Below are 15,504 nucleotides of genomic sequence, written 5' to 3'. Positions count from 1 at the left end.
GGTTCGAGCGTAGTTCAGTTTTTTTCAAATTCAGTTCTGATAACGGTTTTTACTCGATGGATGATATTCGAGTCTCAAGATAATTGGAGACACAGAAAATTCAAACTTCTCGGTCCGATAGCTTTTTTTGTGACCTGAAGTACGTCCAGAAATGTTAATCGTTAGGCTACAAAAGAAAAAGGGCATTTGAAAGTGAAAATTTGAGGACACTCGGAACGATATTCCACTGCCACACTTGGATGCGCGTAAATATGTGTCCATTGAAGTGTAAATTGATATTTGATAACTGACGAGGAAATTGTTATCTGAAAGGGAACACTTGCGGCATGTTGAGACGATATCGATCAAAATGCGAGCTCGAGTTCGTTGCTGGTTCTGCATTGTCGCAGAAAGTAAAAGTGTTGTGAAAATCTTGAGTTCGTCGAGACGTTTTCCGCGTGAACAGTGACAAATAACAAATATTTATTAGACTCGATAACGACAACCGGGGTTTTTGACCGTTGCGAATTTTGGGCGAACTTTCTAAAGATGCCGCGAGAGAGCGCTGCGAATTCTTACCACGATAAAAACGAAGCAGCTGCCGCGCGCGAGTTTTTCCTGGAGGGGAGAGAGAGAAGAAAATAAAATATTTAGAACTGACATTGGGCAGCGTACCAAACGATGTTTTGGCAAACTGCCGACGACCGGAGAGTACAAACGTCGTTCGAATTATCGGCAGGCGGAAAAGCCTTCTATTCTCTGTGTCCTCCAATCATCGTCAGTCTTATTTCTCGTCTCTCGAAACACTCTCGACGTACCTTTCGATCGTCGTTGCTAAAAAAACTAAAGAATTTTTTCTAAATCAAATGCTTCGTTTTATGCTCACGGGAAACCGAAAAAACGCAAAAATATCTACGAATCACCAAAAGTACAAAGTTGCTCTAAAAATACTTCCGAAAATTAGTCTTCGCCTGCAAATCCGATTGCCTCAGCATGGATAGCCTTGACAACATCGACAGCGATGTTTTCCTCGAGATTTACGTCAAGTTAAGTACATCTACGTTGGAAAATAAACACCCATTGGTGGATCGCCCTGCTTTCCCTGCTCCCCTGAGAAATCAATCATGTCCTAAAACTAATTAATCAACTCTCATACGGTTTCACACGATTGTCTCTCGTTCTTTTCATCGTATGAACTTTATTCTTCGTTTATTTTTACCGAACCAGGTTGCATTATTTTCTACATACATGAATTTCAACAATCGCGAGTCCGCACAGTCCCAATATGGAGCCCTAAAAGATTTTTTCATAAATCATTAAATTTCGCAGCACCCCGAGTGGTTATCGTTAATAATCATAATAATCCGAACAATGATGAACGCGAAGGGTGAAGCTTCTTGCCACTCATGTTTTTGTTGCATTACGAGTCAAACGATATGCTGAAACAAAAGTTAGATAAAAGAAGAGAAAAAAAAGTTAGTCGACTCAATATGGCGGCAAGAAATATAACTTTGACAGGAGGACGCACGTGGAGATGGTTACGCGTCGTAACCTCAAAATGTACTTCATTAACGCGATGTACTGCGATGAGTTTCAAGTCCAAAATGCTGGCTCTAATTTCCCCCGGGTACGAGAAATTACTGAGTTATTATTTCGTACGAAAATTTACAATTATGAGAATTTTTATACTCTTTTTGTGTGCGATATTTCTAATTGACGCGCTGTTGATTTTTCATCACAAAATTCCAGTCATTTTTATATTTTCGCACAGTTTTTTTTGCTATCCTGAAAAATTAAGGGGAGAACAATTATTGGGGTCAGAGTCAATGAAACTCTGACGTTATTCCTGAAGAAAAGGATGAATTTATTTTTGGTTAATTATTATAATTCGCTTTACGTTTTTTAATGCAGGGAATGAAATATTGTCGTTAATGTGTAAACATTGAAAATTGTCATTTTAGTACATGGACATTGGGGAGGACATGGGAGTGCCCGATGATTTCACAAACAGTGAAATGGTATCGGGGATGTGGTGGCGGCATTTACTCGCCGGTGGAATCGCTGGTGCTGTTTCTCGCACGTGCACGGCACCATTGGACAGAATCAAAGTTTATCTCCAGGTAAAAAAGTTCAAACATTCGGTTATCATCGTTATCGAAAATTCTTTAGATTATTTAAAAGAATTTGATTTTAATGCATGCACTGATAAGCATCATGTCACGAAATGCAATTTTATATCGAGGACGAAACCAAATTTGATTCGATGCACGAAAGATTTTTTTATTGGATTTTTTGGCTCGTTTCGTTCAACTGTGTACCAAGGAGATAACTGTGTTCCGCTGTTAATTATCATTAATAAGAAACACGATAATCATGTTTACATATTAGGATGATGCAAAAAAATCGATATTTTTTTCTCGGAGCTCCAACGGAAATCGTTAGTACATGAAAAGTAATTTTCCCAAAATTTCAGTTTTTTAAAAAAATGTTTAGATAATGTTCAAGCCATTTTTCGATATTTTCTTGTTTTTTTTTTCTTAAAAATCGCTAAGCAAACATTTTTTTAATGCTCTCATAGCAGCAAGTGCTCCGTGGAATCATAAATCTAATAAAATTTTGTCGCTCTCGAAAATATTTAAAAGCTACCTCGCATAATTTATTTCTTTTTTTCTGTATATTTACAGGGTGTCTAACGACCTGAAAAGTCATGAAAATTCTTAAATGTCATGAAATTACACTCGGACCTGAAAAAATCATTAAATGTCATGAAAAATTACCAAACAACCTGATTTTTTAAGATCTCTGCAACGCTCATTGTCATTGTCGATTTTTTGGTTTTCTTCAACATGATTTCAAAATTCGCGGGGTGGCGACAATGTCTGGTTCGTCAATACTCATCATCGATATAAACCGAATATCAAATGAATAGTTTGTAAGAAAAAAAAGATTCTTTATTTTAAAATAAAATATCATTTCTTTGTTATTTTTATTGAATTTTTTTATAATTAAAAGATGAATAAAAAGTATCAGAACCATAAGAAAAGTCATGAAAAATTCCTGTTCCTTGACTTAAAAAGCCTTAAAAGTCATGAAATTTCTGTTCTGGTCAAAATTAGACACCCTGATTTAGCTATATTAATTATGAGATTCAAAAACGTGTGGCTACAAATGACAATTTTTGTCGTCCTTCCTAAAGAAGGGGTGAATGTACTTTGGGAAAACATAGTTTTTCAAAATTACATGTTATAACGATGATTTTTGCGTTTTCTCAAACGATTGATTTCAATTTTCCTGTATTTTTCATAGAGATAAATATTTGTATGCACGAAAATTTGCTAGGACATCGTACAAAAATGACAACGTGCCAAATAAAGCTGTATTTTGCCGAATTCGAATTCTTTATTTTAAAGTCTGATATTTCACCGCAGAAAACGTTAAAATTTGGGAATTTTCTAGTTTCCTCATGCGTTAAAATAATTAGTAAAGAATTTTGACCAAATTCTGTTGGAAAAAAATGGAAACTAATGAATGCAAAATCGCAAATATTTGTTATCAAACTTTCAAAATTGGTCTCGTCATTTTTGAGGATATAACACAAAATTAAATTAACAAGATCGAAATTGGTCTATTGTACAAAGTTGCCATACTGTAGTACAAACTCAAATAGTTTGATTGTAAACAAACAGTTTGGAGCTAAAAATTTTTGCGATTTCGCATTCATCGGAACATTTACTACATTTATTTTCCATCGGAATTCAATGAAAATATTTTACTAATTTTTCTAACAAATGGGAAAACTAGAAAATCTCCAAATTATAACGTCTTCTGCAGTAAAATACTAGACTTTGAAATAAAGAATTTGGATTCGACAAATTTTTGCAAAATACTTTCATCCCTTCCTTTGGAAGGACGACAAAAATTGCCATTTGTAGCTACACGTTTTTCAATCTAGCTAAATATATAGAAAAAAAGAAATAAATTATGTGTGGTAGCCTTTAAATTTTTTTGTGAGCGACAAAATTTTATTAGATTTATTATTCCATGGAGCACTAACACTTTCTGCTACGAGAACAAAAAAAATTTTTGCTTCGCGATTTTGGAGAAAAACAGGAAAATATCGAAAAGTGGCTCCAACGCTATCTAAACATTTCTTTTTCAATCTGAAATATTGAGAAAATTATAATTTTTTTTTTTTTGATATACTAACGATTTTCATTGGAGCTCCGAGAAAAAAAGCATCAACCTAATGCATATTTAGCTCCCAAGTTTTTCACCACACACCTCAATAACGCATCTCGTTTCATGCACTGTATAATATGTACTGCTTTTGAAGTTTTCTTATTATTATCATAGGTGAAAAAAAAATTATAATAATGAAAAACACTCTGCATTGGATTATTAGAGAGATTATTATAGACAGTGGAATGAAATTGAGGCAGTTTGAATAAAGCAATTATCTAAACCTTTTACTAAGTAAGTGTGAGAGTCGTCGAAGAATGGATCGACACAGTGGTGACGTAAATTTACTTAAATTCAAATAACGAAAGAATAGGGTATTTTACACCATGTAAAAAAATATATAAAAATGCATGATTATGATAGATTTCGTAAAAAGTAAACGAGAAACGTCAATATTTATTCATAAAAATGCAATGTAAATTTTATAATTCAATTTTAAAAATCGTCTTTTTTCAACTGTTTTTCAAATGTCGAAAACGCCATCCGCCATATTGGATTTCAACGTGACGTCACTCCGATAGTAAACAATCTAGATTCTTATTGTGCGCTCTGTGTTATTTTGAAATTTTACAAGTTATTATGCACGTTTGTGGACTTTTATCATTCATTTGATTAAAATCGCATTATGGAAAACGGTTTTGTGAAAGCAGAAAGTATAAATCTACCAAAATGATAAATATGTTGATGGTGGCGATGAATCCACAATTTTTGTGGCATTTTTACACTTGTATTATTGCATTCAGGCACGAGACATCAATGATATACCACTATAACTCATTATTTTTACAAATCTTATTACTTGGTCTTTCGCAATTGTATTGTTTACTAACAGAGTGACGGCACAAACCGAAAAAACATGGCGGCTAGCGTTTCCGCGCGAAAATTGAAAATCATAAATAAAAAATAGTTTTCAAGACAGTTTTCGGTCTTATAAAATTGAAATAAAAATTCTACTGGTTTATTACGATCACAGGATTATTTTAAAACAGTTTTCAAAAAAACGTGTAATACCCTATTCTGTTATCAGTTCGTCTTCACTTTATTTACTTCTATATTTTATACAATTTATCAAAACGTTCATGACCTCAGCCTGGTCCAGGACACGAGCAACTAGTTTAAGATACCAATTATTCGTATAACAATGCGTTGTTCGTAGACAAATAGATTACACTTAAAAATTTTTCTCTTTTCTTGACAAATATTCAATTCGGTATTTTAATTCCCTTTTCATTCTCCACCAGGTTCATGGAACTCGTCAGTGCAACATCACAAGTTGCTTCAGGTACATGCTACGCGAAGGTGGAATAATGAGCCTCTGGCGTGGTAACGGTATAAATGTACTTAAAATTGGCCCGGAAACGGCCTTGAAATTTATGGCCTACGAGCAAGTTAAAAGGGCCATTAAAGGCACGGATTCCCGCGAGCTCCGGATAGACGAGAGATTTATCGCGGGATCTCTTGCCGGTGGCATCAGTCAATCGGCCATCTATCCCCTGGAGGTAAACTTTTAACAATTCAATTTTTTCTCATTTTTACCAACGGTGCAAATTGGAATTTTTTACCACATATAGTCGTTTTTCTTATCGGTTAATTTTATGAATTCGTCATGTCTAGTAATCCTCGAAAAATGTTTTCTCTTTTTGTTAAGGATGTTTGGTACAAAAGTCTAAATAATTAGAAATTGATCAAATTTGGTGATAATGTTCTTCAACATCAAGTGCGTAAACGCAATTTTTTTCAAAATTTTCTTCTGCTTAGTTATCGAGTAATTACGCATTAAAGCAGATTTCTTATGCCCGGAATGTATACCTATATATATGGAAACGTTATGCTTGTAAACATGAACTTTAGTGATCAATTACTCGATAACTGTACAGAAGAAAAATCTTTAAAAATTTGTATTGTCTAATTTGTCACTAAAGAATATGTTCACCAAATTTTATAAAATTCTTATCATTTTGAAATTTTTTATGTTTTTAGCATGGTTTAGCATGGCAACATTGTATCGCCTGTACCAAATATCCTTAAAAAAAAAGCGATAGTGTGAAAAATTTCCTGTATCACACTAATTTTCCTTTCGTTTTTTCTATTAAGGGATAAAACCACTGTAACGGCCTCCAAAAATGCCGATGTTTGAAATATTTTTTTTCGTGTGGAAAGAAAGGAAAGAATAAAATAATATTTGGGAGAGCTATCAAGCTTATATTCAACAGTACGATATGAAATTATGATTCAAAAATGGGGTGTCATGGAGCCATTCCCTCGAAGCTCGTTGAATTCGAGGCTCTCTGCGGCATGCAGTGTAACGGGTGCAATTTTTTATCGGAAATGGAGAAAAAAAATCTGAATATTCATACTAGGAAAGTACGGAGGGAATTTTGAAAATCTCCTTTTTCTATTCTTGACAAGTGTTTGAATCAATATCAATTTTTTACAGGGAAAAGGAGTCAAATTAAATGTCGATAATTTTAGGTTATTTTTTAGCTATTGTTAGAAATTCAAATGAAAAGAATCTAAATTGTTGAAGTTATGCTGCGTGGTGTTTTGGAAATTCGAGTTTCGAGAAAAACACGTTTAAAGTTTTGAAAAGTGGTTGGCCGACGCACTCGCGGAAAGGCCTGGATTTTTGATCATTTTTTTTAAGGTGTAAATCATTCTGCCGTATATTTTAGAGGATTGGAAGTATATTTCTCGAAAAATCTACACTGGTTTTTCTCCTTAACTTTCAAATAAGTTCCCAACGATTCAATCTGATTTGAAATTCGACATTATATTGCGATTTTTTTTTTTCATTTTTGTTATTTCTCTGAGCTTTACAAAAATATATTTTGTGCTTTCTAACTGTGAATTTATTTTTGTAAAATGCTATGAAAATACTTAGAAAGACTTTAACATTTCTCGTTTCTATTTGGCTCGACATCAAGCAAAATAGCAAAATTCTATTATCCATTTCGTAATAAGGAGTAATTCAATTTTTTTAAATCTTACAGGTACTGAAAACACGATTGGCGTTACGTAAAACGGGAGAATTTACGGGTATTTTAGACGCTGCTGCAAAGATTTACAATCAGGGAGGTCTTAAGAATTTTTATCGAGGCTACATTCCTAATCTCATTGGAATTCTTCCTTATGCTGGTATCGATTTGGCTGTGTACGAGGTAACTATTCTCTCCTATAAATAAAACAGGCAAAAGTTGATAATGTTTAACGAAAAATTGACATCTTTTTATAGAAGTAAATTTATGGATTCATGTTTATTAAAAGGATCCACCAGGCATCCTCTTTCATTCTGAATACTCGAAATATGAATAAACATATGCGAAATATTTACAAGTAATCCTCCCCTCAAGTCTAGCTCGATGAACACGTTCGCTCACACAATATTTCTTAGCATTCGACAAGACCGAGCTAGATCTCACAATCACAATTGTACGTCCAATTTACATGTACACGACATGAAAATTCCATGAAATCATTCAATTCTTCGCATCGAATATCTGTTGGATATATTTATTTTTATTTTCGGGCGCACTAATAATGAACTAGTATTTCACCCATTTTTGCTTCCTCATAGAGGAAGCTTTGACGATGAAATTTTTTTTTTTCCAGTTTTTCATGTCAATGTGCTCAAAACGTTTATAACTCGGAAACGGTTTGAGATACAGGGCTAGCGTTTTGCACAGATGTTAATCTATACAAGCTTTTCATTCTCTGATAATTTTATCAGAATTTAAAAAAAAATACGAATATGACGACGTTTTGAAATTTTCATAAAAATGGTGTCGATGCTCTAACTTTCGATAATTTAGAGATTTATTAATAATTTTTTTTCTATAAATAGACTATTATGATAGGAAGGTTGGTATTGAATTTGGGGAATATCGGTTGAGCGGTTTAAATTTTATGATATTTTGAATTTTACGAAAATATGAGTTATTCAAAAAATCATCTAACCCCTTTTCAATTTTTGAAAATTTTATAAGATATTGTGTATAAGTCTGTACTTCCTCTATACTTTTCAGCAAAGTTGTCGGAATTATTTAATTTCAATGTAAATAGAAAAACGATGAAAATTGAAAGTTGCAAACTGTTTTTTCTGATGACTCGTCATTCAATTGTTTTTTATGGTTTTAAACAAAGAGATAAATTAAAGTTCCTAAAAGAAGCTAGAGAAAATACATTATTTCCTTGTATACAAAAAAAATGCTGCAAATTGCTTCCTCAAGATGGTCAAGATGCACGATGCTCAAAGCTTACTCTATGAGGAAGCCAAAATGAAAAATATAGCACCTCATAGAGTAAGCTTTGAGCATCGTGCATCTTTACCATCTTGAGGAAGCGATTTGCAAATTTTAATTTGCAGCATTTTTTTTTTTATTTCGAAGGTCAGGGTATTTTTTCATTGTTTCATATTACTTTTCATCTGAAAATCAAGAAACAATTATTACGTTGTTTTGGGTCATGTTTAAAAATCTTTGTACTTAATGAAACGGTAATTCAAACGTCAGCTATTTCCTTTTATTGTTATTTTATTTTCGTTCCACTAATTTAATAAAAACACGAATAACTTTTGTAAAAAAAAAAAAATAAATTACAATCAAATAGAAAACGAAAAAATCATTAGAAAAACATGTTTGTTACAGACGCTGAAGAATAGATATTTACGTTCGCATACGGAAAACGAGCAACCGGCATTTTGGGTGCTTTTGTTGTGTGGAACAGCATCGAGCACAGCGGGCCAAGTGTGCTCGTATCCATTAGCTCTAGTCAGAACGCGATTGCAGGCTCAAATATCCCCCGGTAAACTGCCCAATACGATGGTCGGTGTTTTTCAGGATATATTGCACAGGGAAGGAATCCGAGGCTTGTATCGAGGCTTAACACCTAATTTCCTAAAGGTAATTCATTCATTGCATATTTATTTTCATTTTTAATATTCCGAAGTTGTCGAAATATGAATAAAACTGAAAGTAGTACATATTATATTACAATATTTAAAAAAGGTACTAAAAATTTTTTTAAATGTCAGTTTTTGTGTGCTCAGCAATCGTGCTTTTTTAAGTTTTAAATGGATAATTATAGATTATTATAAATGGGCATTGGTAAATCCAACGATCCTTTTTGTTTTCAATTTTCACGGACTCGAATTATATTTTCTGTTTGAGACTTTTTATCGACGCTTATGACTTTTATTTATTTACATCAAATTCACGACCAAAGATTGATAATTTCCCGTTCTGTATTTAAAATTCGGTGCAGACGAAAAATAAATTGAAAAAAAATGAACTAAATGACTGATTCTCTATTTACAGGTTGCGCCAGCCGTGTCGATAAGTTACGTAGTATACGAGCACTTCCGACAAGCGTTAGGAGTCAACATGACGTGATGAAAATATCGACTAGGAAAAAAAGCAATTAATTTAATTAAATTATTATTGTAAACCATATTGGATAAGAAGTTATGAAAATTGCGAGCCTAAACGAATAAACGAAAAAGAATAAGAGAAACGAGAAAAAAGACGAGAAACGCGAGGGTGAATCTCGTTTTTTTTTTTACGTTTCTTTTATATTTTCCGTTTTTTCGAAGCCACTATGGTAAATGCAATTTTTATTTATTGCTGAGCTTTCTACGCTCCGAATACTTAAAAGAGCATCGCTATTTATCCGCTAAACTGAGGAGAGAGCTAGACCCAAAAAAGCCTTCGGGATTCATGGAGCTCCGATTGACGAAGCTTCAAGGAAACACAGAACAAAATTGGGGAAAAATTTAAGGAGTTTCTTAATTCACGATTTAATATTAGGAAGTAATGGAACGAGTCCCGGGACGCCTTGACTGAATATGCGACTGATCGTAGTCAACGAAAAAATATTGATTTACTCCTTAAATAGAGACTAACAAAATGTTTCATACATGAAAGTACTAGAGGAGTGTGTATCAAAACGATGAAATCAGGCAAGGCCAGAGGGGCATGTTTTACATACTTACACTGTGATAAGTATGATTGTAAGGTTTTTTTTGTGTTGAAACGATTTTCGAGACGGACGTTTTTTGTGCGACTTTTTCCGCCCGTTTTTATTAGAAATTTTTCTATCAAATTTTCTTCTTTAAACATGTATATATTCAGTGTTGAATCAACGATGAAACGTCACTATCAGTATATTTATTGATCAATGCAGCTAGATACGAAAAACGAATGAAAAAAATATCAAACATCAGGAATATAAATCAAATTGTACTGATTTGGAATTTTTTGGTTGAAAAGTAAGACACACGTCCTCATAATTTTTTCGATTAATGATCCTGTGTTTCTCAAGCTTCGTCGTGTTAACTCCCGTCGTTTCGACGACGAAACAAATACAGTCAAAAAAAGAGAGAGGAAGAATCGAAAGCGTTTGAAACTTCATTCCCAATCTATGGATTGCAAAAATCTGTGGACGCACGGACTTTTGTATTGTATTAAAAAAAAAAAAAAGTATCCAATTCGACCGTAGGAAAAATAATTTATAAAGTGCATGGTCCTGTTTAGTAAAATGATAATGTGCGATCGAGTCAAATTGGTACTGAATGAAAAGGGGGAAAACAAAAATGATCGAGTAAAAGGAATCAATTATTGTCGAAACATAAAAAATATATTTATATTTTCCTTCTCTTTCAATATTCACTCCAATTGGACTCGGAAGAATTTTTTACGCGAGTCTAATACGTTTATATACTACAAAAGATATTTTTAAACTGTATAGGACTGATAAAACATGACTACCGATGGAGAAAAGAAAGAAACGCTTTGACAACCAGTGAATTTCTTTTTTTTTCATGCCGCGCCCATGAATGAATGAGTAGATTTAATTTGTGAATGAGTTTAATTTATTGCGATGATATAGACAATATTTTTTTTCATCGGGACTAATCTATTATTTTTTCTCGATGCTGGATTTAGAGAGGAAATTTTTTGTTGTTTGCTACGAATCAGTAATGAGAAATGGTAATGTTTAAACAGAGTTTCTCTGCAAAGCAGAACGTACTTCAATGTTTTTATGATAATAAAATTGAATCTATTGTACGGGTGAGAAGGATTTTTCGAAAAAATCCATCCGAATGCAATAATTACCGTATCTTCTCTCTTTCTCTCTCCGTCTCGTTTTGCCACCTATCTGTGCTTATCGATTCATCCTCGTCCCTCAACGATCCCAATTTACTTGCAATGGGATGTAAAATCATTCTTCGTCATACAGCGATAATCTATTTTTATTTTCCCACGTTCGTAAATTCTGAAAAATGCTTGATAATTCGTATAACTTATTGTTCTATTTTTATTCTGTATTCAAATAGTGTCTGTGATTTCTAGAAATAAGGACAAATTGCAATGATTGGGAAACTTAGTCGATTTCCATACAGAATTTAATCTTTCTAATCAATAATATCTCATCTCCCGATTATCTATGTTTTTTTTTGTCAAAAGAGCTGCATGTTCTCCCAATTTAGCGGCTCAAGATCATAAATTAGCGCTATCCCTCCAATTTCGACTTGAAATTATAATCATTAACTTGGAAATTTAACAAACTTATTCAAATGTGTAAATACATTCCGTGATCGTGAAAAACTGTATTCTCCATTTCCCGGATCCAATAAAAAAACATTTCAATATTCAAACATCAATTCGTGATATTATCATTTCCAATATATTTTTTCTTTTAATTTAATTTATAATTATCATAGCAAATTATGAAACTAGATTCTTTATAATAAAAAAATATTTTTTAACGGGGATAATGTTTTTGTACGAAAAAAAATCTTCAACGATGGGACAATTTTCCAGCTGCACCTTCGTCCAATATCACAATTAACCTCCCGTCTGTGGGTCGCACCATAGATGCTGGTAATTTTTCTTCCAATTCCCAGATGCGCTGCAATTGTTTGTTTACTCTTACTGCGCTTGTTTCATAGTCAATACAGAACATTCGATGATCGAATGGCTAAATACCTTAACCATTTCGGCTTTCCCAGCTCCAGAAATGGCAAAAACGCACTTTACTGCATTATTGATGACAGGAAAGGTCAAGGTGATTCTTGAAGGTGGAGGCTTCGGAGAATCATTTATTGGACAAACCCATGAAAGGCTCTCATCCAAAAGTTTGTGTCCAGGAAATAATGAACAAGTATGACCATCCGGTCCCATTCCCAGTAACAAAACATCAAACCTTGGCAGACTGTGCGGTGCAAAATATGCAGACATTTTTTTGATGTAATCTTTGGCCGCCTCATCGGCTGAAATCATTTTGATTGTTTATTCGGATTTTGGAAACCATAATTATTATTACATTTCTTAATATAGTTCTTAGTTATACGATAAACACTGAAACTTTTATGCTGTCAATCATTATTATTACTACAATCCGATTGTAAAGTTTTGAAAATACCAGGAAGCTCCGAGTCAATGGTAACAAATTGATTCTCTTCAATCGGAATTTTTCCAATCAGGTTAGCTCGGTAGACCCCGAAAGTTGAATCTTGACTGTCGAAAGGAACAATTCTTTCGTCACAGAAAAAAAAACGCCATTTCGTCCAGTCAGTCTTTAGCGTCGGTAGTCCTTCGCAAAGAAATTGAACTAAAGAACCACCTATGAATTCATAAATTGTTATCACTCGTTGCAATTTTCAGCTAGACTTAAAAATCGTACATGCATTTGAACCAAAAATATTATACTTCCTTTTTGTAACTAAATATATTATTATTTTTTAATGCAAAGTGATTTTTCCAATGCCAACAGAACCATAGCACAAAAATTCATGACATTCACACACGATAAGAAAAACAATTAACATAATTTTCTTCATGAGCTCCAAAGTAAATTAACATCTAATGAACGAATGTTGTAAAAATAGGATTTTAAAAGAAAATAGATTTCTAATTGGCGAAAAAATCTGAATAATCCGACGACCAGCGGAACGGAATCGATTTGTTTTGTTTAACAAAAAAATAGCAGTTTTTCCTTGCATCTAAAGAATAATGAAAAATAAAAACAATCGAACACAACCTGACAAACCAATTTTGAAGATTCCATAGCGTTCTATCGCCTCATTAGCACTTTCCTCGACAACACTTGCCAATTTTTTAACAACACCACTCACATCCGGCTCTACTAAAATCTCTGCACTCATTTTTACAAAATAATCGATCTCGATTCCGCGTACGTAATCATATATAGATATGGAACTGTACGTTTTTTTAATATATTTAATTAAATGCACGTGTCAATGACAAAGGGGACTTTGTACGCAGTTCGCGTTCGTGATGTACGACGCCGAACGATATCACTACACCAACATACGTACTTGATACGTACGCGCGTATATATGGGACGATGCGGAGTCGATCATCGTTCTTGGCCATGAAATACTGAACATTGAAGGAAGGAATTCCTCACCAAGAGTGGGGGAAATCGTGCTGCTGTCTCTTCTACTACGAAGATGACAGAATATGCAGGAATTTCCTTCATTTTCGGATGCATATATTCAATGATGAGTTCTTATTATTTTTCAAACTGTTGATTGATTTTTGATTTTTGATCAATAATTATAAAACTTTTCATAATATATAAAAACAATCACCTTTTGTTGGCTCTATGCAACAGCCATATTTTTTTTTCGCTACTTTTCTCCATGACAGCTTTGTAGGGAATAGAAAAAGCTTCATTTTGTTTTTTAAAAAATATTATACGATTTTTTTTCGCACGGTTAGCTTAAGGATATATTGCACAGGCGATACAATGTTGCCATGCTAAACCATGCTAAAAACATAAAAAAATTCAAAATGATCAGAATTTTATAAAATTTGGTGAACATATTCTTTAGTGCCAAATTTGACAATACAAATTTTTTAAGATTTTTCTTCTGTACAGTTATCGAGTAATTGAACACTAAAGTTCACGTGTATAAGCATAGCGTTTCCATATATATAAGTATACATTCCAGGCATAAGAAATCTGCTTTAATGCGTAATTACTCGATAACTAAACAGAAGAAAATTTTGAAAAAATTTGTGTTTTCGCACTTGATGTTGAAGAACATTATCACCAAATTTCATCAATTTCTAATTATTTCGACTTTTGTATCATTCACCCTTAATTTGAACTAAAAATGAGGAGTTTCAGAAATTGTGGCGTACTTCGAAAACTTTGGGGGTTTCGAGGAAATGTGAAGAGGGTAAAAAATTGTGTCGGTTTATAATAAATCTGTTCTAATTATTTTAGAGTTATCTAAAATTTTTTTTTTATCTTTTTGGTCAGGTTTTGACTGATAGTAACTCGAGAAATATGGGGCTTCGGATAAAATTTTAAGAGGGAAGAAAGTTTCAATTTATAATTTTGAGTTCACTGACATTTTTTCAATTTTTTTTTGTCGAATTTATTCAAAACAAGCGAGGTACTTTTTTTTAGATTTGACATCGTTAAACTGCGATTTGCTTTTTGACATCGTTAATTAAGCATACTTCTCGAAAAATGTAACGTATTATCTCTATTTTTCATAAACAATCGTGGAACATGGAACAATCGTTAAGGAAGTTGAGGCATTAGAATGAAAATGATGTCATCGCTTTTAAACCGATTGCATCTTATAAAGTGAAGTATAAAAAAAAATCAGTTAAATTTCCAGACAGTTTAGGAGCGTCGTTGCTGAGAAAAATCAATATCAATTTGGGCCAAATAACATGTATAATAGGGTGGTTCAAAAAAATCGATTATTTTTATTTCTTCAAAGCCCGGGTTTCAATTATTGCAGTGAGGTGAAAAAAGATGCCTGACAAAATTTGAGCCCTTAAAAAAATTTCTTAGAGGTCGTTCATCGCGATTTTCTATTGTCCATTTAAATAACACGGGGAAGACGTTACTAGCTGCTTTTGAATTTTATTCCTCGGCAACGGATGAGGGTACGACAACGCCCAAGGTGGTTTTTTTTAGGGATTTGAACGCTCTATAAAAAAAGTCTCTTGGCGTTTTACGCTAAACTTACACCTACAAAAGTTATTCAATGTCAAAATTGGCTTTGAAGAAAATTTCGACATTTTTTCACTTTTCCGGCGAAACTATCGACCCTGTCACAAAACGCTGTGGAAACTTTTTCGGAAATCATGTGATTTAGTATATAATATCGTTAGATTATTATTATAAATTTGAATAATTTATAATAATACTACATTACGAGGTTATTCTTAGAGAAAAACTGCAATTTCCGTCGAGTGAATTGTTATATTAACAAAAAAAGTTCCAAGTTTCATCGAGTCATTA

General features: G+C 33.1%; 2 protein-coding genes across 2 annotated transcripts in view; one reads left to right on the top strand and one right to left on the bottom strand.

The window, feature by feature from the left end:
• Positions 1 to 11,875, top strand: part of SCaMC (Short Calcium-binding Mitochondrial Carrier) — a 40,003-nt gene extending 28,128 nt beyond the window's left edge. The window contains exons 5-9 of the mRNA XM_043430115.1: positions 1,941 to 2,099; positions 5,460 to 5,717; positions 7,209 to 7,376; positions 8,862 to 9,116; positions 9,531 to 11,875. Of these exons, the coding sequence (XP_043286050.1) occupies positions 1,941 to 2,099; positions 5,460 to 5,717; positions 7,209 to 7,376; positions 8,862 to 9,116; positions 9,531 to 9,605 (915 nt within the window). The 3' untranslated portion in view covers positions 9,606 to 11,875. The remainder of the gene's footprint in view (positions 1 to 1,940; positions 2,100 to 5,459; positions 5,718 to 7,208; positions 7,377 to 8,861; positions 9,117 to 9,530) is intronic.
• On the bottom strand, positions 11,600 to 13,587 carry Pgls (6-phosphogluconolactonase). Its single transcript, XM_043430124.1, has 4 exons — positions 13,255 to 13,587; positions 12,637 to 12,837; positions 12,201 to 12,484; positions 11,600 to 12,123 (listed from the first exon to the last, which is right to left on the bottom strand). Exons 1-4 carry the CDS (start codon positions 13,376 to 13,378, stop codon positions 12,013 to 12,015), a joined length of 720 nt encoding a protein of 239 aa, XP_043286059.1. The 5' UTR covers positions 13,379 to 13,587; the 3' UTR covers positions 11,600 to 12,012.
• Positions 13,588 to 15,504: the final 1,917 nt, after the last annotated feature.

Source organism: Venturia canescens, chromosome 10 (genome assembly GCF_019457755.1).
Source record: "Venturia canescens isolate UGA chromosome 10, ASM1945775v1, whole genome shotgun sequence".
Classification (NCBI taxonomy): Eukaryota; Metazoa; Arthropoda; class Insecta; order Hymenoptera; family Ichneumonidae; genus Venturia; species Venturia canescens.
This window is presented reverse-complemented; position numbering and strand designations above follow the sequence as displayed.